The sequence below is a fragment of the Salmo trutta genome, chromosome 39 (genome assembly GCF_901001165.1).
Source record: "Salmo trutta chromosome 39, fSalTru1.1, whole genome shotgun sequence".
Taxonomy (NCBI): Eukaryota; Metazoa; Chordata; class Actinopteri; order Salmoniformes; family Salmonidae; genus Salmo; species Salmo trutta.
In genome coordinates this window covers 14324013-14349500 of record NC_042995.1, presented here as the reverse complement: position 1 = coordinate 14349500, position 25488 = coordinate 14324013, and the positions used below count along the sequence as shown (strand labels likewise).

The window sequence follows — 25488 nt, the reverse complement described above, 5'->3', positions numbered from 1 at the left end:
ACGAACAGAAGCTACCATTTATTTTGCTTCCATGCTGGGGTGATTACAGGAATCAATATCCAGCGGGCAACACTACCTGCCTCCTACTCAAACCAGGAATCATCATCATCCGCTTAAGAACAGAATTACAGCATATTACTCTCAAATCACCACATGCTGACAGGAATGTTCATCAGGGAGCGCAATACTCTGGAGACGCGAATAGAAATGTGTAATTTCATTTTGCCAATTGTTATTGTTACAGTGGCTACGTGCATATCAAGGCAGTTTTAATCCTTTTTACCACATTGATGTAAACATATTAAAAAAGTAGTTGAGGATTTTACAAAGGAAGTAGTTATGTTAGGGATAATTATTTGTGAAAGTCGTGTTTGGGGGAGTAGAGGAAGTGTGTGTGTCTCTGTGTGTGTGTGTGTGTGTGTGTCGTAGGTGTGTAGGGCTGATAAACAAAGCATAGACAAACAAGCTAAGCTCATGATCTCTTTCACAAGCTGGTCACCATAGGTCATGCCATCTCTAATGCCAACCAGGCATCAACAAGGTAATGAGCTGGCATCTGGTGGCAAATTGGCGAGGGATAAAACAGAGGATTTTCCAACGGACTTGTAAGAGTGCCAGGTCTTAAATTAACCTATGCCCTGTAAGAAGCCAGCCTCACCAGTCCTTCTGTCTTCTTCGTACTCTCCGGGAAAAAAATGGTCTGAGATCAGTGATAGGATTGACCATGTAGGGCCTGAGGTTTTCCTGACCATGTTTCCTAACCAGGGAAAACTCCTTGCCCCAGGAGCTTTATTCTATTTTCATAGCTCGTTTACCTCCTGTTTTGCTTGGTTTTAGATGACTGTGCTAGAACAGCACAACAATAGCTACTGTGTCAGTCGAGGCACTCTGCTTTAATATTAGCATTGATGCATTTTCTACCACTGAATAACAGTATATATACAGTAAATGAAAACATCTAACAGAGTTTGTTCGAAACCCTGCATTTCCAGACCAATGACCCTGGTTGGTTGTCAGATATAAATAATCCTCTTATAATGGTAGTTGCCGTGGCGATGAGCCCTAATCCTTGTTTGGATTTTTAATATGTGTGACATCCTGCTCCAGTGGCCCAGGGTAATTTCCTTTATCCAAATTAATTACAGTACAGTTACTCAATATTCTGTAGAAAATGGCTTGAAAGGACATGTCTTGTCGTGTGACCATTGCTTGTTTTGGGCCCTCTGGCATCGGTGCTATGCTACCCATACACTCACTGAAGGTTTCTGGTATGGACATTTTACCAGGTCGTTATTGCAAGATATAATTTGTTATTTTGATCTTTTAAGGTGTATGGAGCTCATTTGAATTGGTGTGTCAGCTTTTGGTCTAGCCAAAATGGCCTAGCATTTAAAAGCATTGTTGTAGGGATCTTTAGAGGCCTCTAACTGTACCTTTATAAGACTGGTTCCTCTCCACATTGTCTCCTCCTCCCGACGCATCCGGAACAACGTCCCCCAGCCCAAGTCCCAAGGTGTGGTCCCTCACCAAGGGGTAACCCTGCCCCCCCGAGCACAGAGGCCTCTGCTCCTCCCCCTCCCCTCCCTCCTCCTCCTCTTCTTCCCGCTCCTCCTCTGAGTCTCTCTTCTCCTCCACCACGGTGGCTACAGCCTGGGAGGAGGGGTAGAGCTGCCTCTCCCGCTCACCACCATCGCAGAACACCGACGTCTCTTTGATCTGGGTCCCTGTGGGGAAGGAAGAGGGCAATCAGGGTGAGTGTGTCTGTACGTGCGCGTGGGTATGCATGCATGCGTGTGTGTGCATCCATGCATGTCTGTGTGTGTGTGCGTGCATGCGTGTGTGAGTGTGTGTTGGAGGAACACTGGGTTCTTTGTTACAGACAGCTCCTCTGGGAGGCAGCAGCTCGGCAGATCAAACAATAGGAAGGTGTCGCGCTCTAAACGGTCCCCATCAGATCTGCTGCTGCCTCAGAGCCTTGCTGCCGTAAATATACTTTATATATTTCATTGTGTGCTTGCAACTTTGCCTTTACAGAAGCAAAGGGAAGGTGAGCAGAGAGGGAAACTGTCAGTAAATGTGAAGGAAAATAGTAAGTACAGGAGAGATAACATCCAATGGCATGCATTGAAGGATATGATATGGGTGAAAATGTAGAACATTAATTGCCATACTTTTAATGTGGTATAATCTGTCTGAATTAGACAAAAACACATTTGGACAATCTACAGTACAGGTCAACATGACATGGTGGGAGAGGGGTTTATTTTAGAAGATGGAACTGTATTCTGAAAACCCGTAACCATGGTGACCAATTTAATTAGTTTGAATGGATACCAAACTGTTGAGTGGTGTATTGCAACAATCCCTCCCAATTTACAGAGCTCTTAGAAGCCAAATGAAAACTATTCCCTGTGTAGGAATACAGTCTTCTCAGACCCTTCCATGAAGGCAGGTATCCTAGCGGTTAAAACATTTTTACATTTACATTTTAGTCATTTAGCAGACGCTCTTATCCAGAGCGACTTACAGTAGTGAATGCATACATTTCATATCTTTTTTTAATTTATTTTTTTCGTACTGTCAACGAAACTGTTGGGCCAGTAACTGAAAGGTCGCTGGTTCGAATCCCAGAGCAAACTAGGTGGGGAATTGTCTCTCTCGATGTGCCCTTGAGCAAGGTACTTAACCCTAATTGCTCTGGATAAGAGCGTCTCCTGAATAATTAAAATGCATGATATTGTATAAAACTCAGTTGAAATGAACTGTTTTGAAAAAGAGTTGTCATAAAAACCACCTCAACTCACCTGCGGAAGATTTCCTCTTGTTAGTGAGCCTTCTTCTGCATTTGATGTCATCCCCATCAGAATTACTGGGGTAGGGGTAGACTGACTCTGCATTCTGAGGCTGCATACAAGAAAATACACCACTTAAAATTGTATCTGTACTGCCTACCGGTCACATGGTCCATCCATCCATCCACCCACCAATCCATCCATCCTTCTGTCCTTCCATATGCGTCTGTCTGTCCGTCCGTCTGTATTTACCTTGCCGCTCTCATCTCGGAGGTTAAAGGTCAGCTCCAGGTTGCTGAGAAAGTTGTCGGCGAACTCGGGGTACATGTCAAGCACCTCCAGGATCTCCTCCCTCTGGATGGTGTGGAGGTCACAGTAGCTGAGCGCCCGCACGTCCGCGTTGGCCTTCCCCGGCTTGGCGTACAAGTGGATCATCTCCCCAAAGATGTCATTCTTCCCTGGAAGAGAGAGGGAGGGAGGAGAGAGGGAGAGAGGAGGGGAGGTAGAGAGATGAAAGGGAGAGGGAGGGAGGGAAGAGAGCGGGGGAGTGGGTAGAGAGATAAAGGGGAGAGGTAAATGGAAGTGAGAGAGGGAGAGAAAGAACGATAAAGGTTTGATAAACATGGTGAAATATAACATGCACATAATAACACACATGCCGTGACCCACAAACAGCTGAACCACCTGGTGTATTTCCCCATAATGCAGCTCAGCTGTCTTTTGAGGTCATCTAACAGTGCATTTGGAAAGTATTCAGACCCCTTTTCCACATTTTGTTACGTTACAGCCTTATTTTAAAATATATATTTTTTAATCACATCAATCTATACACATACCCCATAATGACAAAGCGAAAACAGGTTTTTAGAAATTTTAGCAAATGGATTAAATAAAAAAACAGAAATGCCTTATTTACATAAGTATTCAGACCCTTTGCTATTAGATGTGAAATCGAGCTCAGGTGCATCCTGTTTCTATTGTTCATTCTTGAGATGTTTCTACAACTTGGAGTCCACCTGTGGTAAATTCAATTGTTTGGACATGATTTGGAAAGGCACACACCTGTCTATATAAGGTCCCACAGTTGACAGTGCATGTCAGAGCAAAAACCAAGCCATGAGGTTGAAGGAATTGTCCATAGAGCTCCAAGACAGGATTGTGTCCAGGCACAGATCTGGGGAAGGGTACCAAAACATTTCTGCAGCATTGAAAGTGCCCAAGAACACAGTGGCCTCCCTCATTCTAAAATGGAAGAAGTTTGGAACCACCAAGACTCTTCCTAGAGCTGGCCGCCCGGCCAAACTGAGCAATCGGGGAAAAGGGCCTTGGTCAGGGAAGTGATCAAGGACCCGATGGTCACTCTGACAGAGCTCCAGAGATCCTCTGTGGAGATGGGAGAACATCTCTGCAGCACTCCACCAATCAGGGCTTTATGGTAGAGTGACCAGACAGAAGCCACTCCTCAGTAAGAGGCACATGACAGCCTGCTTGGAGTTTGCCAAAAGGCATCTAAAGGACTCTCAGACAATGAGAAACAAGATTCTCTGGCCTGAGGAAACCAAGATTGAACTCTTTGGCCTGAATACCAAGCGTCAAGTCTGGAGGAAACCAGGCACTGCTCATCATCTGGCCAATACCATCCCTACGGTGAAGCATGGTGGTGGCAATATCATATTGTGGGGATGTTTTTCAGTGGCAGGGACTAGAAGACTAGTCAGGATCGAGGGAAAGATGAATGGAGCAAAGTACAGAGAGATCCTTGATGAAAACCTGGTCCAGAGTGCTCAGGACCTCAGACTGGGGCGAAGATTCACCTTCCAACAGGACAACAAACCTAAGCACACAGCAGAGACAATGCAGGAGTGGCTTCGGGACAAGTCACTGAATGTCCTTGAGTAACCTGGACTTGAACCCGATCGAATATTTCTGGAGAGACATGAAAATAGCTGTGCAGCGATGCTCCCCATCCAACCCGACAGAGCTTGAGAGGATCTGCAGAAAAGAATGGGAGAAACTCCCCAAATACAGGTGTGCCAAGCTTGTAGCGTCATACCCAAGAAGACTCGAGGCTGTAATCGCTGCCAAAGGGGCTTCAACAAAGTACTGAGTAAAGGGTCTGAATACTTACGTAAATGTGATGTTTTGTAACGTGTGAGCTGGGGGTCGGGACGCAAGTTCAGGGAGTGAATCATTTAATCAATAAATGAAACACAATTCAAAACAAGCAACACAAACAACGCACAGACATGAAACTGAAACAGGAACAATAACGCCTGGGGAAGGAACCAAAGGGAGTGACATATATAGGGCAGGTAATCAAGGAGGTGGTGGAGTCCAGGTGATTGTCATTAGGCGCTGATGAGCATGACAGGTGTGAGCAATAACAAGCAGCCTGGTGACCTAGAGGTCGGAGAGGGAGCACGCGTGACATGTTTCAGTTTTTATTTTAAATACATGAGCAAAAATTTGGAAGAACCTGTTTATACTTTGTCGTTATGGGGTATTTTGTAGATTGATGACGTAAAAAACTATTTCATCCATTTTAAAATAAGGCTGTAATGTAACAAAATGTAGAAATAGTGAAGGCGTCTGAATAATTTCCAAATTCACTGTAAAGGTTATGTAATTTCCTTATAGGACAACAGGGAGGCAGTGTGAATGTCTATAGGGCTGACTATAGGACAACAGGGAGGCAGTGTGAATGTCTATAGGGCTGACTATAGGACAACAGGGAAGCAGTGTGAATGTCTATAGGGCTGACTATAGGACAACAGGGAGGCAGTGTGAATGTCTATAGGGCTGACTATAGGACAACAGGGAAGCAGTGTGAATGTCTATAGGGCTGACTATAGGACAACAGGGAAGCAGTGTGAATGTCTATAGGGCTGACTATAGGACAACAGGGAGGCAGTGTGAATGTCTATAGGGCTGACTATAGGACAACAGGGAGGCAGTGTGAATGTCTATAGGGCTGACTATAGGACAACAGGGAAGCAGTGTGAATGTCTATAGGGCTGACTATAGGACAACAGGGAGGCAGTGTGAATGTCTATAGGGCTGACTATAGGACAACAGGGAAGCAGTGTGAATGTCTATAGGGCTGACTATAGGACAACAGGGAAGCAGTGTGAATGTCTATAGGGCTGACTATAGGACAACAGGGAGGCAGTGTGAATGTCTATAGGGCTGACTATAGGACAACAGGGAGGCAGTGTGAATGTCTATAGGGCTGACTATAGGACAACAGGGAGTCAGTGTGAATGTCTATAGGGCTGACTATAGGACAACAGGGAGGCAGTGTGAATGTCTATAGGGCTGACTATAGGACAACAGGGAGGCAGTGTGAATGTCTATAGGGCTGACTATAGGACAACAGGGAGGCAGTGTGAATGTCTATAGGGCTGACTATAGGACAACAGGGAGTCAGTGTGAATGTCTATAGGGCTGACTATAGGACAACAGGGAGGCAGTGTGAATGTCTATAGGGCTGACTATAGGACAACAGGGAAGCAGTGTGAATGTCTATAGGGCTGACTATAGGACAACAGGGAGGCAGTGTGAATGTCTATAGGGCTGACTATAGGACAACAGGGAAGCAGTGTGAATGTCTATAGGGCTGACTATAGGACAACAGGGAGGCAGTGTGAATGTCTATAGGGCTGACTATAGGACAACAGGGAGGCAGTGTGAATGTCTATAGGGCTGACTATAGGACAACAGGGAGTCAGTGTGAATGTCTATAGGGCTGACTATAGGACAACAGGGAGTCAGTGTGAATGTCTATAGGGCTGACTATAGGACAACAGGGAGGCAGTGTGAATGTCTATAGGGCTGACTATAGGACAACAGGGAAGCAGTGTGAATGTCTATAGGGCTGACTATAGGACAACAGGGAGTCAGTGTGAATGTCTATAGGGCTGACTATAGGACAACAGGGAGGCAGTGTGAATGTCTATAGGGCTGACTATAGGACAACAGGGAAGCAGTGTGAATGTCTATAGGGCTGACTATAGGATAACAGGGAGGCAGTGTGAATGTCTATAGGGCTGACTATAGGACAACAGGGAAGCAGTGTGAATGTCTATAGGGCTGACTATAGGACAACAGGGAGTCAGTGTGAATGTCTATAGGGCTGACTATAGGACAACAGGGAGGCAGTGTGAATGTCTATAGGGCTGACTATAGGACAACAGGGAGTCAGTGTGAATGTCTATAGGGCTGACTATAGGACAACAGGGAGGCAGTGTGAATGTCTATAGGGCTGACTATAGGACAACAGGGAGTCAGTGTGAATGTCTATAGGGCTGACTATAGGACAACAGGGAGTCAGTGTGAATGTCTATAGGGCTGACTATAGGACAACAGGGAGGCAGTGTGAATGTCTATAGGGCTGACTATAGGACAACAGGGAAGCAGTGTGAATGTCTATAGGGCTGACTATAGGACAACAGGGAAGCAGTGTGAATGTCTATAGGGCTGACTATAGGACAACAGGGAAGCAGTGTGGATGTCTATAGGGCTGACTATAGGACAACAGGGAAGCAGTGTGAATGTCTATAGGGCTGACTATAGGACAACAGGGAAGCAGTGTGGATGTCTATAGGGCTGACTATAGGACAACAGGGAAGCAGTGTGAATGTCTATAGGGCTGACTATAGGACAACAGGGAAGCAGTGTGGATGTCTATAGGGCTGACCTGGAATGACCAAGAGGCTCAGTTATATTATTGTCCGCCTTGCTTCCCTATGTGCAGACCTGTCAGTTTACAGTGTTGGTATGGCAGTGATAGCCTGTCCTGTCACCTCCAGAGATATGTATGTGTGTGTGTGTGTGTGTGTGTGTGTGTGTGTGTGTGTGTGTGTGTGTGTGTGTGTGTGTGTGTGTGTGTGTGTGTGTGTGTGTGTGTGTGTGTGTGTGTGTGTGTCCGTCCCCCACAGCATGCCCTGGCTCTTGGCCTAGATCTCCACGGTCAAATGAATACGGCTTTGTCCAAACCTGGACAGGCGCTAAGGTGAGAGTAAGGACAAGCACCAAGTCTTTCCTCTGGTCACTTCACCATTTTAACTTAAAAAGCTCGATGCAGCATCTATTTTACAGATACAATTCATTGTTTATTGCTCTCTGTTGATTACACACTAATTGCACTTACTAGTTCACGATAGAAATTGCATAGAAATACGTGACTGCGATAAGTAGAGCAATAAGTGTTTGTGTGACTTTACCGTTGGTGAACGTGCTGAGTCCTTATTAACCCATCTCTTTCAACACACCTGTGGTTTTCCCCTGCTCAGACGCTGCATGCATCAACCAATGGTTGCCTGCCATGTCATCAACTGTAACGTCAGGCACCAGATTGCTATAACATACTGTATGATGTGGTCAGCTGATGCTCAAAATACTTATCCAGGAGTTGTAAGATCTGGCATGCATCAGCAATGTCTGAGCAGGGGAACACGACCGCCGTCTTCCCATGACCCTATTGTGTCGCTGCGTTTTGCTGAAGCTCATTGGCTGAGTGAAAAATGAGCAGTTTATACAATGCTTAGCCTGTAACACTTGCTTGGCGCTGAGAGAGAGAGAGAGAGAGAGAGAGAGATATACATATATATATATATAAAGGTGAGGGGAAAGAAGGAAGGAGAGATGAAGGGGAGATTTACTCTGATTACATCCCAGGGACGTCAATATCTCCTGCGAGCAGCGACTGCTAACACCACCAACACTCCATCACCCTCAGCTGGCAATTAGATAGCATAATACATGATCCAATAAACCACCCTACGTTCCCCTCTCTCCATCTCTCTCTCCCCCCACTCTTTATCTTCCCCTCTATCGCTCTCTCCTTTATCCTCTACCGCTCTCTCTCTTCTCCCAGCTATAAAACCCTCCTATACAGCGCTATTGTCTATCACAGTGTGTTCTTGGAGGGAGCCATGAGAATCTGTGCTCATAAGAGATGTCACCTGGTCACCCAGGCATAGCAGAAGAGCGAGACTAGCCTCTTATAAACAGCACACAGAGGATATACAGACACACACAGAGGCAAGAGACACATACACACACTTTGATGAGAAGTGCAGCACTGGGACACCTGAACTGTACTGTGTTACTATTCATTTCCAGTACCGCTTGAACTATTTGGAGACAAAAACAGTCTTTGAAAGTGTGCCTTCAGTGCTGCTGTTCTAAGATAGTTTTTCTTCCAAACAGCCTGATTAAGCTGACCTTCAGGCAGAAGGAAATCGTTAGAGGTGTTTGAGTAGTGTGATCATCCTGTAATGAAGTATTCACACAGCCATAGGTAACCATTTCTTCAGGATGTCATTTTACTGGAGAACATCTTCCACAGCCCGACATGAATAAAAAGACGAGTCATTGTTGCAGTGACTAGTGTCTCGCGTATATTTTTGTTCGGGACTTTTTTACAAAGCACAAAATACCCCTGAAGTGTGAAGTGGAGTTTACAATGAAACTTGGTTTTAATTGCAACCTTTCATCTGGTTGTTATTGTAAAAGTGAATGTGTATTCAATAACCTACCAGGTTAAATAAAGATAATATTAATAAACAATGTGAAACAATAAACAACGTCAACATTTGAGTAGCGCATACCCAAAATGGCCACCACGATGTCATCCTTGAGGATTTCGATGGACCCCCGGGACAAGAAGTAGAGGACAGTAAGTACGTCTCCACAGTGGACTAGTGTGTCGCCCGGTGGGGAGTGGGTGGTCTTGAACCTCATGGCCAGGGCCCTCAGGCAGCCCTTAGTAGCCCCTTGGAATGCCTTGCAGCCCTGGAGCAGACTCGCGTTGAGGTGGAGGCAGATATCAGCCTGGAGACACTCTGGGAAACCCTTTAGGACCTGGGGGCGTGAAAAGATAGGCCACAGCAATAGGAGAATGGTCAGATAGGACTGGGATGGAAGTGTTTGTGGTGTTATCAGAGATGTGCTGTCAAACTAAATCGAGACGTCTTTGGGTGTGGGTTTGGTTTGAGTTTGCGAGTCAGATTTGGTTTGGAATCCAGAGTGGGTTGATACAATTGCCAATTGTGTTTTGGTCTTCTTCTCAAAATCTAAATACTGCATTGTCATATGTGACTGTTTGAGGGGGTATTTTTATGGCATCTTTCCATAGTTTTTAATCAGAGTACTAGCAGGTGGGGGTAAACAGATGGATATCCAACACTGCTATACAAGACACAACAAACTAGGAAAACATGGAAACAAACATGGAAACACGCCTTCCCTTTGATAAAAAAAAATTATTAGCACAAGTGTGCTTATGAGGTAGCTTTCTATCTTAGTGGGGTATCATTAGTGTCTGTGATTCAGATTTATTATAAAATGAATAAATAAAATACTTACCTCAAAATTGAATTAACCTGTAATGTCATTTAGAGTTTAAGGATCAGAGTGACACAAGTATTTCAACTATTTAAATTACTACATGCTTAAATTCAAATAATTTCACTGGAAAAAATGTCACCTAACGGATTCAGTGACATTAATGCCCTCAATTGGAAAGCAAGTCATTTTCCTGGGACTGAACACCACACAGGGTCAAATGTTAAAGGTCATGAGATGACTGTAAACAGAGGATCAAATCTTGAACTGTGACATCACAGGGGACCAAAGGGCAAGGGAAGGCTTCAAACACACAAAAGGGGAAAATGAAACAATAAACCATTCTCTATATCACAAACAAAACAATGACCTTATTAACAAAAAACAAATCTGGACAAATCTAAATTTCTTGAAAAAGAGAGGCTATTTTTCAATAGTTGTCAGAAAAAAATCATAGCAGAAGATTTTGGAAAGGAGAGATTGAACAACATTTGGCAAGTGCAGGTGCAATATCGCTGGACATGTGTGCCAAGCCTCCCACATGGAGGGAAACCTGGCAGTGCCAGGCTGCCTGTGCCTCTCTCATCGGCAGTATTCACAGCCTGGTAACTGCCATATAAAATTATGTGATTGTGTTTGAATACACAGATTTCATGCAAACGGTGACCTTGTGGCAAGCCACATGCAAGTCAATCTGTGATGGACAATATGGGCTGCTAGAAGCACTGAGGGTTATACTACTGGCTGGCATGCAATGGGGAAGTCAGTATATACACTGAGTCTACAAAACATTAAGAACACCTGGTCTTTCCATGACGCCTGCTCTTTCCAGGTGAAAGCTATGATCCTTTATTGATGTCACATGTTAAATCCACTTCAATCAGTGTAGATGAAGGGGAGGAGACAGGTTAAAGAAGGATTTTTAAGCCTTGAGACATGGATTGTGTATGTGTGCCATTCAGAGGGTGAATGGGCAAGTCAAATATTTAAGCGCCTTTGAACGGGGTATTGTAGTAGGTGCCAGGCGCACCGGTTTGAGCGTGTCAAGAACTGTAACCCTGCTGGGTTTTTCACACTCAACAATTTCCTGTGTGTATCAAGAATAGTCCACCACCCAAAGGACATCCAGCCAACTTGACACAACTATGGGAAGCATTGGAGTCAACATGGGCCAGCATCCCTGTGGAAAGCTTTCGACACCTTGCAGAGTCCTTGTCCTGATGAATTGAGGCTGTTCTGAGGGCAAAAGGGGGTGCAACTCAATATTAGGAAGGTGTTCTTAATGTTTTCTATATTCAGTGTACATGGCATGATCTAGAGAGGGCTACAGTATTTAAAAGTAACTGGGGAGCATACCTTCAAATGAACATGCTTTTTTCTAGACTATAAAGACGAAGTGATGGATTTTAATACATTTATTCTTTGATTTTTGTCTTGGTCTACGATTTACTACACTATGCCATTTTTGAAAACAACACGTTTCTTTGAACACAGTACCTCCTGCTCTTACCAGAGTGATGAAGTCATTCCATTTGACATGAGGCAGACAAGGAAAAGACACATTTAAATAAGTACAGTTAACATCACCAGGGGAAACGCCGGTTTACATACAGTATCCATTGCTTTCATTCTAGAGTTTAGAATCCTAATCAAGATCATAACAATGTCATAAAACCATGTCGCTAAGGGAACACACTAGGCTTTATGTTAATGGTAAGAACCGTCGTGGAGACAGGGTTGTTTAAGGTCAGAAAAAACATTGAACAGCTTCACCGAGAAGCTAAGTACTGTAGGAGAAACACAGCAACGCAGTAACGTAACCGCGTCGTCAAACTGTGGGGCTGAGCATTAAAAACCTATTGAAGAACAGCAGCAATCTGAATCATCAATCTGAGAATGAACCATTATGCATTCCCTTATCCCACCATAAGAATAACATTATGTCCCAATATGAGATTTTTTTTTGCTAAAGTCTCACTTGGAAGACTTATTAGCCTCATATACACACACACACAATCACGCACACACACAGCCTCCCAACCCCCTACACCCCCACCCTCCTCCCCACACAACCCCCACACACTCCCCCCATTCGCACCATATTCATGTCGATGCCGTTGGTGTAGTTCCAGGCGTGTTGGAAGTACTCCTCCAGGCGTTGCCTCAGTGGGTTGGGGATCTGGTGGAAGCGGATGAATTCTTTGACCCGGAGCATCTGCAGGTGGTACCGCGCCGTACCGGAGTACAACCGCTGGATGATAGCCGACACATTACCAAAGATACTGGCGTACATTAGGGCTGCGAGAGGGAGAATCCCACCAGACAGGAGATCATCATGTCGTCATCACTGATCGCAATATTCTAATTTCCCTCAATTAATCAGTAGCTAGGAATATAGTAGTACAATAACTTACGGAGTAGTACTACTTGGCTTTACAGTAATAGTGATTCATTGTAGTAATATGTATAACGTGTTCATTTGTTTGTTCTGTTTTCAGTCCTGGTACAGTCTAAACACTCACAGCCAATCAGCATGACACAGATGGAGAAGATCTTCTCGGAGTTGGTGTTGGGGGAGACGTTGCCAAAGCCCACGCTGGTCAGACTACTGAAGGTAAAGTAGAGGGCCGTGACGTATTTGTCCTTGATGGACGGGCCAGAGCTGGGGTCACTGTAGTTGTACCTAGGTGGTGAGACGGTACACTCAGTTCCTGGTTCCATACATTTCACTGTATTTTTTATACAGTATTATCCCAACATCATTATGGGGAAAGTATAAAAAAATAAATATATCTGATTTTGTACCAATATTTCTTAGTTTAATTAACAAATCATGAAGTTCTTTCCGATCATTTAACTGCATCGTTATTAAAGAGTCATGTGATACAGTAAATAGTATTGCGGTACATTGAGGCACAAGTCCATGGTACATGTTGTTACGATATTCAGTAATTCAGTATATTTTAGCTTGCCTAGTACCTCTTTCCAATAGACACGCCCAGGTTATCCAGCCAGCCAATCTTGTGCTCCAGATAGGGCTTCTCCACATTGCCGATGGCGTACCAGATGCAGGCCAGCCAATGGGCAATGAGGGCGAAGATGCACATGAGGAGCATAAGGACGGCGGCGCCGTACTCTGAATATCGGTCCAGCTTACGGGCCACGCGAACTAGTCGGAGCAACCGGGCGGTCTTCAGCAGCCCAATCAGAGTTGTGGTCTGAGGAGATATAGAAGTAAGCAGAGCTGTGATTGGCTGGGGGTTTGAGTGTTGCAGTACAGTGCTGGCAAGTTATTTGTTAATTGGATGCACCACAAACAGGAAGCAATTTGTTGTTATTAGGGGTAACTTTAAGGTCAGATCAAAGGTTAGGAGTTAGGGTTAAGATAGTACTGTTACAATCAAGCTTGGCTAAATAACAACAATCCAGTTTTAAATTCCAGTTTCTAAATCACTGAACATGACAGCGTGTCAATGGAAGGGAACTCTGCAAAAAATAGACTGCTGTCTACACCAGCAGAGAGCAGTGGCAATAACAGAAATATAACATATTTCCGTCATTCTAAAATGTTGTTAGGAGGAATAAGGGGTGAGGTGGGTTTAATCAAGCCTACATACTGATACTAAGACGACTGCAGAAAAAAAAACATGTTTTTAAAGAACAATAAAAAAAAATCGAAAATAACTGCGCTTTTGACAGAGAACGTTCAAGTCTTCCAGCCAGGCGGCATGAAAGCAAACACCACGCCTCTCCTGTCCTCCCACCCCTCCTTATGTTCAGTTTCATTTAAACAGCCTTAATCCTGGCATCTCTTCATCTCGGTTCCTGCCCAGCTAAATTAACACGGTGACAAAAAAAAAAAAAAAAAAACGACCACGGCCTGCCATGAGATAAGAGCTGATTTATTAGTGTCGCACAGTCTGCAAACAGCATAAGTGAGTCTTAGGGAAACGCTAATAGTTTGTTCCTCGTCTCATCAGGACTGACGATTATAGTAATATCCTGAGGGAAGTCATTACTACTACTGTTTCTCGTCCTCTACAGTCAGTCAGCTCTCTGCACCTGTACACATTTATTTACAGGGTGCTTCATCGCGTTTACACACGAGACTCAATTTGACAGTGACTATGGTTCCTTGTCTCATAGAAGCTGGTCTGATTTATGGCGCAACACTGACTCGACTCTGTCACAGGTAAATATGCTCTGGTGAGGGACACAGCTGCTACTGCTGAGGCTCTGAAAGCTCCATTACAAACCGCCCGGCCCATCCGCCCAAATCGCTGCAATCATTTACAGCAGCTTTTGTCTCCTTTACTCTTAGAAAAAAAGGTGTTATCTAGAACCTAAAAGGGTTCTTTGGCTGCCCTTGTAACGTCTGCTTCCAACTCACACTCTCAAACACGTAGATCCCCTGAACGCAGCTCACTTTCCAGATCCCAATCACCTGAATTCTGATCACCTGTTCACACACCTGTATGTCATTATCACACACTATTTAGTTCAGTTCTTTGCAGCCCATCATTGAAAGGTATTGTTTGTTTTGTGACACACTTCTATTTGGAGCGCTGGTTTTCCCGTAACGTAATCCTCCTGTGTATGATAGTGTTTGCCTGCCTCACTAATGACGCCTTTTGCCTATTTCCTGTCTGTACTTTAGCCTATCGCATTTCCTGTTATCAACCTATTGCCTGATCTCCCGGACGACGTTATTAGCCTTTTCCCTGTCTGTACTGTTGCCTATTTGGACCCCCTGTGTATGACCTTCTGCCCGCCCCTGGACCCAGTTACCTGCCTCCTCCTGTGGTCCTTTACAATACACACCTGCTGTGCCCTGCACTTGAAACCAGCTCTCAGTCTCCAATCGTGTTCATTACAGTCCCCTAAGGAGAACGCTTTGAAGAACACTTTTTGGCTCCAGGTAGAACCCTTTTTGGTTCCATGTAGAACCCATGTGTACTTCTCAACAGGGAAGAGAAATCAGTCTCAGACAAACGGGGCATGTCCTAAATCAATCAAATTCTTTCCAGGTTTTTAGAATTTATCCTAACTGTTGATCTTGACTGGAATGTCAGATGTGCAGAGTGACTGAAGGGTTTGTGTGCAAAAAGGGGTGCTTTAGTAGGCTATATTAGTGTATGGTTGACTAAAATACTTGCTTAAGTCTGCAGTGCTTGTGAGTTGAAGAGTGGAGAACTAAAGGTTCTCCCTAACAACCCTGATGGTAAATCTGGGGATGGGGTTTGCTAGTCATCTGTGTTGGCCTGTCCCCTCTACACAACCCCTGATAGGCAGACAGCACGTGATGGCTTGTGTTCAACCACTGTCTGAAATAGAAGACATAATCCCATAGACTACTGGCTACAACAGGGTTTTCTAACTACGCTCCTGGGGCCCGATCCCGATTTAGGAATTTATGCCTTTCCTACGCAATCAATCAATCAAATTTATTTATAAAGCCCTTCTTACATCTGCTGATGTCACAAAGTGCTGTACAGAAACCCAGCCAAAAACCCCAAACAGCAAGCAATGCAGGTGTAGAAGCACGGTGGCTTGGAAAAACTCCCTAGAAAGGCCAGAACCTAGGAAGAAACCTATAGAGGAACCAGGCTATGAGGGTTGGCCAGTCCTCTTCTGGCTGTGCTGGGAAGAGATTGTAACAGAACATGGCCAATATGTTCAAATGTTCACAGATGTCCAGCAGGGTCAAATAATAATAATCACAGTGGTGCAACAGGTCAGCACCTCAGGAGTAAATGTCAGTTGGCTTTTCATAGCCAATCATGCACGCCTTTCCTCGGCACTCATCAGTATTTGGTATACAGATGTACCTTATTTAGTTGCGTAACACGCTCTGCAGGTGTGGCTACCTTGCAACCTCTGTATAAATTTAATTCAACCGCTGAAAACCCTCCCACTTGCTGGAAAATAAAACAGAGAAAAGCCTGGGCATATAATCAAAACATTAGAAAGCGCATGCATCAACTCGGCAGGTCCAGCCCTGCAGAAGCCTATAGCTTGGGTCTCCAAATTTCATCCATGCAAATTATGAGGGCACACAATAACAATTCTGAATAACGGCACAGCTATTTATATCCTATTTCACTGTGAAAAAAATCATATACATTCCACGTTAATATGATTTTCAGTTTGCTTCCATACGGCTGGTTTCACATTCGTGTGCAGGGATCATACGGAAAAATCATCTAAAACAATTGCTATGTGTATTGATGATCCCCTTCTCCAAACGGATTACTCATTTACCTAGCTCTTATCAATAGAGCCTATCAAGTTGTATGCTACAGTGCATGGAGAACGGTATTATTTCTATTAGTACAATTTCAATTTGGAACCGGTAAATTCGCTAGACCTTATTCATGGTTTCATCTCACGTAAAGGTGGTGGAATTATGAGGGAATTAGGTAAAGATCAGAATCTGTAGACGCGCCTCCTTTTATTCTAGCTCCACCTCAAACAAATAGTGGGTGAGTAGCATGCTATTCTCATGTTTAAATTTAAAGTAAAACTACGCATAGAGAGAAAAGCCCATAAAAAGGGAATTACGTTGCATTTACGCGCGCTCAACTCGGGCACAAATCTGTGCCCTGGAAAACTACTGTCTGGGCATGCAGGCTTTTGTTTCACCCCAGCACTGACACACCTCATTCTAATTATCAACAAATGTAATTTGGACGTCAATTTTCTTAATTGGTTGTTGCTGCAGGACTTACACAAAAAACCTGCACGTGTTATCATAAAATGTAGCCTCTGCTGCTTATTTCCTGAAAAGTGAGAAACACTATATTACATGGACACACGCTGTGGCATGGCACCACTCGTCTGTCTGTTCCTCTTCCTCTTCCTGCCATTCACTGACAAACCCAGACTGAGGGTAATTCTCTGGTACAAGACACCTGATGGTAAATAATGACTCGACAAATCACTGCTCTGACACACCACTGCTCCCTACACATGCTCACTTGTCATCATTTTGCAGGAGACATCTTTTTTTCTGGAACATCATGTACCCTGTCCTGTCCCGCTCTGTGACGTGCCAGCAAGGGACACACTTAGCAGTCGCTGCTCGGCTGAGATATTGACATCCTGTGGGTGTAATCAGAGTAGATAAATCGTCCCTCTCTCTTCCTCTGTCCCTCTCATACGCAGGAACACATCTCTCCCTCTCACTGCAGTCCAACAATCGTTCTTTTAACCTGCATCTTTCTTGCTCTGTCTTTCCCTCTCTCCTTTTCTAGAGTTGAGAACTTGGAAAGCTACTGTTCCACCTGATGGGAGCCAAAAGCAACACAGACAAACCAACAACAACAAACTGCAATTTAGCACTCATAGCTATTTGAGAGGCAGACGCCGTTCAACAGTTTTAGGATGCCCGAGGCAATCTGCCATAGCTACAGACTGAGACCCAATCAGATGTGAAAACGAGAGGCGTCTGACTAGCGAAACCTACAGGGGCACCGTCATGGCGACGAGGACCCTGAGGTTGTCTGACGTGTGCCTGTGAGTAAGTGACTAAGCGACTTTAATTCAAACATTTCAGAGAATGAGGGGAAAAACTACAGGAGCCCCATGTCATCACGACTTGGACCAGAGGCCTAGTGACACGTGTCTGTGAGTAAGCAGCTAAGTGACTAATGCCTGATTCACTCGATTAGGCCGACGCAAATGGCTCTTTCAAGTACTGTTACCATAACTATGGTGGATATGTAACCAGGCCAACACAGCACAGTACAGCTCGGTTTGACTCAGTTTCAGCTTGGCTTAATGGTGTAAAAAGAGTCTAAGCGTTTTCCCTTACTTCATCCGATCCCGAGCCGAAGATGAGCAAATCAAAGGGAATGGCAGCCACCATGTCGATGAGGAACCAGCCCTTGAAATAGTGGATGGCTATCTTCGCCGGGTGGCTGACCACCTCCTCGTTGAGATTCACATAGGTTGTCCTGAAGTTGATCAATATGTCCACGATGAACATGATGTCCACCATGAGGTCGACCACGTTGAGCGGCGAGCACGAGTAGCCGCACTCCCTCCTCTTCTGCTCCTCTAGGTCGTTGAGGAGGAAGGCGGCGGAGTAGGGCGTGAAGATGGCCGTGTAGATGACCAGCAGCAGGATGAGCCAGTCCCACACCGCTTTGAAGGGGCTGTAGTGGAGGATGGTTAACTTGTCCATGCGCGGCACCTGGAGCTTGTACTCGGGAAGCACATCTGCGCCCAGGGATAGCACCTGAGGAGGAAGGAGGGAGGAGTTAAGCACCTGAGGAGGAAGGAGGGAGGAGTTAAGAGGAAGTAAAGTGAAGACATGAAGAAAATGGTGGCTTGGATCAATGTATTAGAAGAGCGAATGAATCCTATAGAATCCTAAGGAAATACTTTGAAATTCAAGCTAAAGTCAGTGGGAGGTAAATATTGTATAGGGGCCTACTGCAAAAGCAAGAATGCTAATGTTGCATTCAAATATTCTATAACACTATTTAAAACTACTGTACATAACAGCCTATATGTAGGCTATTATGGATACATACTGTACATGTATATGGCCTGTACTCTATACTGTATATAACATTAATAAGTTAATTCTATGGATGAAAATACACAAAGGTTAACATCATCAGCTTGCCCCTTGTGCTTGGCTGTAGGGAGGATAACTATACATTTATATACAGGTCGTTTAACCTCCTCAGGCATACTATTCATTCTTTATGAGTCGATCACTGGACACTAAACACCGCTGAACTCTCAAGAGGAAATCAGTCATGTGGAAATATTGATGGAAAAACAGTGTCTTAGCCATCCTTCCAGAACTACAATATCCATTAGCCACACATACAGTACATACTTCAGGAAGTACATGTTAGCTTAGTATCTTACAATATCAACCAGCAAATTGCAAACAAGTAATATGACGGGAATGTGCTTGTAGGGGCTTCTACGTAGGAAAAACACTATTTAAGGAATGTTGAATTGCATCAATATCCCAAATATTCCAGTTACAGTATGGCCTGTCCCTGGATAACTTTTAACATCAATATCACAGAGCAGAGAATAGTCTCAATGACACTAAGATGATTATGGTGGTTAGGAGGTGGTGGGATATAATCATTCATTCTCCAGCTTGACACTTCAATGCCAGGGAAGACATTTCTGTCTCTGCTTCTCATGGCTGATTATCACTGTGGCGAGAGGGAGGGAGAGGAGGAGAGAGAAAGGTAAAGTGCTTCACCCAAGGGCAGAGAAGTAATTATTGTAGATGGAGAGAAGAGCAAGCCGAAATAGAGCCTTGGAAATGGAATTAGGGCTCCACTTTGGTCGCCTTCGCCATAGAACTAGAATTACTAGAATGGGAATCCCCATTCAAGTCAATGTTCTATGATGGTCCATTCAAGTAATTATTTCCACTATTTCCAATTATTTTCTCCACCATCTAGGCCTACTCCTAGCCGCATCCTGGCAGGGATCGCCTCGGCAACCCCTGTGATTGAGTGGGACGAAGGGCGGCGGGTTTAAGTGATTATAATGAAATTGGTTATTAGACGTCTTCTGTCCTCTCCTCTGTGTGATTACAGGTCAATGGAACAACCCTCCACTATATCACACCCTTTAAAGCAAATCACCAAATAAAGGGCAGTGAGAGAAAAAGCTTTTCATTATTCATGTCCAGCTACAGTAGTTATCTTCATTAAAAGTTTTGGTAAGTAGGCTACAGGCAGTTTTATTTATTTCATCAAACTGCCCTTTGCTCAATGTGGAAAAGAAGCAAAAGGCAGTGACTGTCATGAGAAACCTCTTTTTGAACGAACGTGTTGTTTTGTGACTCTTGATGACATACCACCTAAATCAGGCAGAATCCCATACCATGTGGATAGATTAGTCGATGTGGACTACTGGGCTGCTGCAGTTGTAAGGAGTTGGTAAAGGAGTACCTAATCTCTGATCCAGGGTCAGATGTTTCTAGGCCTATATCAAATCAAATCAAAGTTAATTTGTCACGTGCGCCGAATACAACAGGTGTAGACCTTACAGGGAAATGCTTACTTACAGGCTCTAACCAATAGTGCAAAAAAGGTATTAGGTGAACAATAGGTAAGTAAAGAAATAAAACAACAGTAAAAAAGACAGGCTATATACAGTAGCGAGGCTATAAAAGTAGCGAGGCTACATACAGACACCGGTTAGTCAGGCTGATTGACGTAGTATGTACATGTAGATATGGTTAAAGTAACTATGCATATATGATGAACAGAGAGTAGCAGTAGAGTAACAGAGGGTTTGGCGGGTGGTGGGACACAATGCAGATAGCCCGGTTAGCCAATGTGCAGGAGCACTGGTTGGTCGGCCCAATTGAGGTAGTATGTACATGAATGTATAGTTAAAGTGATCCCGTTAATCAATTCTGGGTTGGGTAATCTGATCCGATATCTGTGGTTAGTGGCAAAATTTAATTTGAGCCATATGGTTACAGAGGTAAACTGTCTCTGAGCCTGCTGGCAAGCCTAGGGAGGAGTCAATTTGCAGAATGAGAGCTCAGTTGAGCACGTCGTTCCCCCTGATCTGTTACTAAATAAATTATTCAGACATAATAATTTGATGCACCTAGTGTGGATTCATTTGCTATTGTGCAAATTAACTCTCTCATCTGGAATAACTGTATGCAAATGAGTGGTCTGTTCATTTCACCCTCTCACGTTATTTGTTTGTATTGTTGGAGTATTTAGAATACTGGAGTGTCATTTCGTGTCTTGGCCAGTGCTGCTTTGTCATGTGACCCACAACATGTATTGTTGACAATAAATAAAAAATTGGCAAAACTGAAGCAAAGCCATGACATAACGACTGGTAAAACTGAAGCAAAGCCATGACATAACGACTGGTAAAACTGAAGCAAAGCCATGACACAACGACTGGTAAAACTGAAGCAAAGCCATGACACAACGACTGGTAAAACTGAAGCAAAGCCATGACATAACGACTGGTAAAACTGAAGCAAAGCCATGACATAACGACTGGTAAAACTGAAGCAAAGCCATGACACAACGACTGGTAAAACTGAAGCAAAGCCATGACACAACGACTGGTAAAACTGCAGCAAAGCCATGACATAACGACTGGTAAAACTGAAGCAAAGCCATGACACAACGACTGGTAAAACTGAAGCAAAGCCATGACATAACGACTGGTAAAACTGAAGCAAAGCCATGACATAACGACTAGTAAAACTGAAGCAAAGCCATGACATAACGACTGGTAAAACTGCAGCAAAGCCATGACATAACGACTGGTAAAACTGCAGCAAAGCCATGACATAACGACTGGTAAAACTGCAGCAAAGCCATGACATAACGACTGGTAAAACTGAAGAAAAGCCATGGCATAACGACTGGTAAAACTGAAGCAAAGCCATGACATAACGACTGGTGAAACTGAAGCAAAGCCATGACATAACGACTGTTAAAACTGAAGCAAAGCCATGACATAACGACTGGTAAAACTGAAGCAAAGCCATGACACAACGACTGGTAAAACTGAAGCAAAGCCATGACATAACGACTGGTAAAACTGAAGCAAAGCCATGACACAACGACTGGTAAAACTGAAGCAAAGCCATGACATAACGACTGGTAAAACTGAAGCAAAGCCATGACACAACGACTGGTAAAACTGAAGCAAAGCCATGACATAACGACTGGTAAAACTGCAGCAAAGCCATGACATAACGATTGGTGAAACTGCAGCAAAGCCATGACATAACGACTGGTAAAACTGCAGCAAAGCCATGACATAACGACTGGTGAAACTGAAGCAAAGCCATGACATAACGACTGGTAAAACTGAAGCAAAGCCATGACATAACGACTGGTGAAACTGAAGCAAAGCCATGACATAACGACTGGTAAAACTGAAGCAAAGCCATGACATAACGACTGGTAAAACTGAAGCAAAGCCATGACATAACGACTGGTAAAACTGCAGCAAAGCCATGACATAACGACTGGTAAAACTGAAGCAAAGCCATGACATAACGACTGGTAAAACTGAAGCAAAGCCATGACATAACGACTGGTAAAACTGAAGCAAAGCCATGACACAACGACTGGTAAAACTGAAGCAAAGCCATGACATAACGACTGGTAAAACTGAAGCTTAGCCATGACATAACGACTGGTAAAACTGAAGCAAAGCCATGACACAACGACTGGTAAAACTGAAGCAAAGCCATGACATAACGACTGGTAAAACTGAAGCAAAGCCATGACATAACGACTGGTAAAACTGAAGCAAAGCCATGACACAACGACTGGTAAAACTGAAGCAAAGCCATGACATAACGACTGGTAAAACTGAAGCAAAGCCATGACATAACGACTGGTAAAACTGAAGCAAAGCCATGACATAACGACTGGTAAAACTGAAGCAAAGCCATGACATAACGACTGGTAAAACTGAAGCTAACCCATCAAAACCTGGAGAAATAAAACCTCATGGAGCGAACATTAAGTATCAAACACGTTGTTTTATATAGAACATCAACATGCATTGATGCCGCTTATCAATCTACAGCACAGACTCATGTCAATCATCAACCTGTTTAGTCTGGTTGAGTTCTGCGTCGGGTTCTGTGTTTATTCTGCAGCCTAGAGCATGTCTCTCTACACAAACTCTGAAGAGACTTGGTCTCCAGACATCGCCTGGAACAGTGTGAGCCTCACAGCCAGACAACAGGGGACAAACAGGGAACACGAGCTCGGGGCCTCACAGTCAGAGAAATATATAAAATACTAAAGAAACAAGCAAATACAATCCAACTGTCTAGTTTGATCAAATGACTGAGAATGAGATGGTGAAAGGAAAAAACATGTTCAATGTAATCTGTTCAATAGTAACTTGCAGATGGTTGCTAACCAAACGTACAACCAGGAAAGAGAAACTAGAGGCTGTTATGAGTCTAGATAATCAACTATAACTCTATCTGACATAGGCCTGCTGTATAACAACAACGTTCCCCTGCAGTAGGTATATCCAATATGAACTATATCAGGGGGGGCAACTCCATTCCTTGGGGGCCTGATTGGTGTTACACTTTTGCCCCAGCCTCAGCTAACACAGCTGATTAAACAAATTGCATTCTAAACTGAAGTTCATCCCATCCCAACCCATCTATATAAATATATATAAATAATATATATAAATATAATTTTATATATATATATATATATATATATAAATGTATATATAACTATATAAATATTCACAACAAATACTAAGAACCGGTTGGAAAATACAAGCTGCAACCCACTATTGAGATGTATGACACACACACACACACCAGCATATGTCCTCTAAACTAGAAGATGTCCTTATTGCTAATGACAAACTAAGATCTGCTTTTAAAGAAAACCCAGTGCTAGATACTGTATAGTATATACAGTATACACCAGTGGAGGCTCCTCAGAGGAGGAAGGGGAGGACCATCCTCCTCAGTGAATTTTATAAAAATCTATATAACGAAACATTAAAAAAGTTATCTTTTTTAGTTATAACTATACTAAATATATTAATGTCACCAAATAATTGATTAAAACACACTGTTTTGCAATGAAGGTCTACAGTAGCTAGCTTCTGTCCTCCTCTTGGTACATTGACTTCAATACAAAACCTAAGAGGCTCTTGGTTCTCACCCCGTTCCATAGACTAACACAGTAATTATGACAACTTCCGGAGGATGTCCTCCAACCTATCAGAGCTCTTGTAGCATGAACTGACATGCTGTCCATCCTATCAAAGGATCAGAGAATGAATCTAGTACTGAAAGCAGAAGCTACAGCTAGCTAGCACTGCAGTTTATAAAATGTTGTGAGTAGTTGTCTTATAGAGAGAAAGACAATAGTTGAACAGTTTTGAAAAAGTTCATTTCTTCCAATATTAAGGAGAAGCGAGAGAGAGAGAGAGAGAGAGAGAGAGAGAGAGAGAGAGAGAGAGAGAGAGAGAGAGAGAGAGAAAGAGATATTTGGTTGTATTTTTTTAAACATTCGCTTTCACTTAACTAGCAAATGCAGCTAGCTAGTTTAGCCTACTCAAACACCCGGCTCAAACAGAGAGGGATGCCATGTTAGCTAGCTGGCTATAGCTAGCCAACACTGGAACTCTTCCAAGTCAAGGTAAGCTTTGGTTTTATTAATGCATTGCCACCGGGGCCCGCCGGTGTAACTGATAAACTGCTTTCCGACTGTACACTGTACTGCATGATTGTAGAGAGTTTATTAACGCGTTAGTTCTAGTTGACTATGATGTGACAACAATGTAGGCTGTGTGAAGAGGTAAGCGGTCATGATATGAAGGTTTGGCTTGGAAAGGTTTTTTCGCCTGGTCACAGACAGCTGATGTGTTGTGCACATAGTTTCGAGAAGGAATTATATCTACAACGAGCAAAGTGATCATGATGTTTTTATGTGGCTGCTATGAAAGTGAACTGTTTGCTTGTGATCAGGTGTGTATTCATTCCACCGATTCTGTTGAAAAATGTTTTGCAAACGGAACAAAATGGGGATAAACATACCTGAATTTGTCCAATAGAATCTCTAATTTGCAATTGTTGGACTAATGATTACACCCTAGATTAGCTAGCTGTAGGCAAGAGTGTGCAAGGCAGTATTGAATGTGTCACTGCCTATCAACTTGACTACTCAAAATTCTCTCGGCCCTATGAACCTACGTTGTAAACTTCATCGGCTAGTTCATCGGCTAGGTTATAGCAACCTTATGATGGGTACAGTATCATGTACCTATCGATGTTACATTGAACTGGGTGAATGGAATAGGCATGACAGTCATCCAATATGCTGTAATAGAACTAAGGCCATGTTCATAAAGTAACAATAATCATCCTCCCTCATCTTAAACGGCACCGGCCGCCACCTTTAAACACATTATCAGTAGAACATCCACATCCTCGTCTGTTCTGGACAAAGTGGCCCTGACAGATCTTAAAGGTCAACCAGCTCTGCCATAGCGACACACGCGCACACACAGACAGACAAGCACGCAGGCAGCAGTACACACAGGCCGTCTGGTTTCCCTCCTCCCCCATAGGGACCCACACACGGAGGCGTCAGTGTACTGCGCACACACACTCATACTCTCCACGGGGAAGACGGACAGACAGACAGACAGACAGGATGGTGAGGATGACCTCTAACCTGTGTGTAACTAGAGTGTATCCCTGAGCCCTGGTAAGAGAATCTGTCCTGATCAGTGTACGGGTGATATACACCTTCACTGGTTTACTTATTAAAACAAGCCCCTTGAGTTTCAATGAATTTGGTAACGTCAGACAGTAACA

At 43.7% G+C, this 25488-nt stretch overlaps 1 protein-coding gene across 4 annotated transcripts in view; it reads right to left on the bottom strand.

Annotated features, from left to right (window-relative positions):
* Positions 1-25488, bottom strand: part of LOC115179733 (potassium voltage-gated channel subfamily H member 7-like) — an 84374-nt gene that overhangs the window by 7577 nt on the left and 51309 nt on the right. For 2 of the 4 annotated variants that reach the window (XM_029741433.1, XM_029741435.1), the window contains 8 exons: positions 17953-18378; positions 13119-13357; positions 12662-12822; positions 12238-12437; positions 9404-9656; positions 3045-3250; positions 2805-2904; positions 1434-1724 (listed from right to left, as the gene is read on the bottom strand). In XM_029741433.1, coding sequence (XP_029597293.1) covers positions 1434-1724; positions 2805-2904; positions 3045-3250; positions 9404-9656; positions 12238-12437; positions 12662-12822; positions 13119-13357; positions 17953-18378 — 1876 coding nt within the window. Of the gene's footprint in view, positions 1-1433; positions 1725-2804; positions 2905-3044; positions 3251-9403; positions 9659-12236; positions 12438-12661; positions 12823-13118; positions 13358-17952; positions 18379-25488 lie in introns of all 4 variants that reach the window. The other 2 variants (XM_029741434.1, XM_029741436.1) reach the window with 2 other exon arrangements.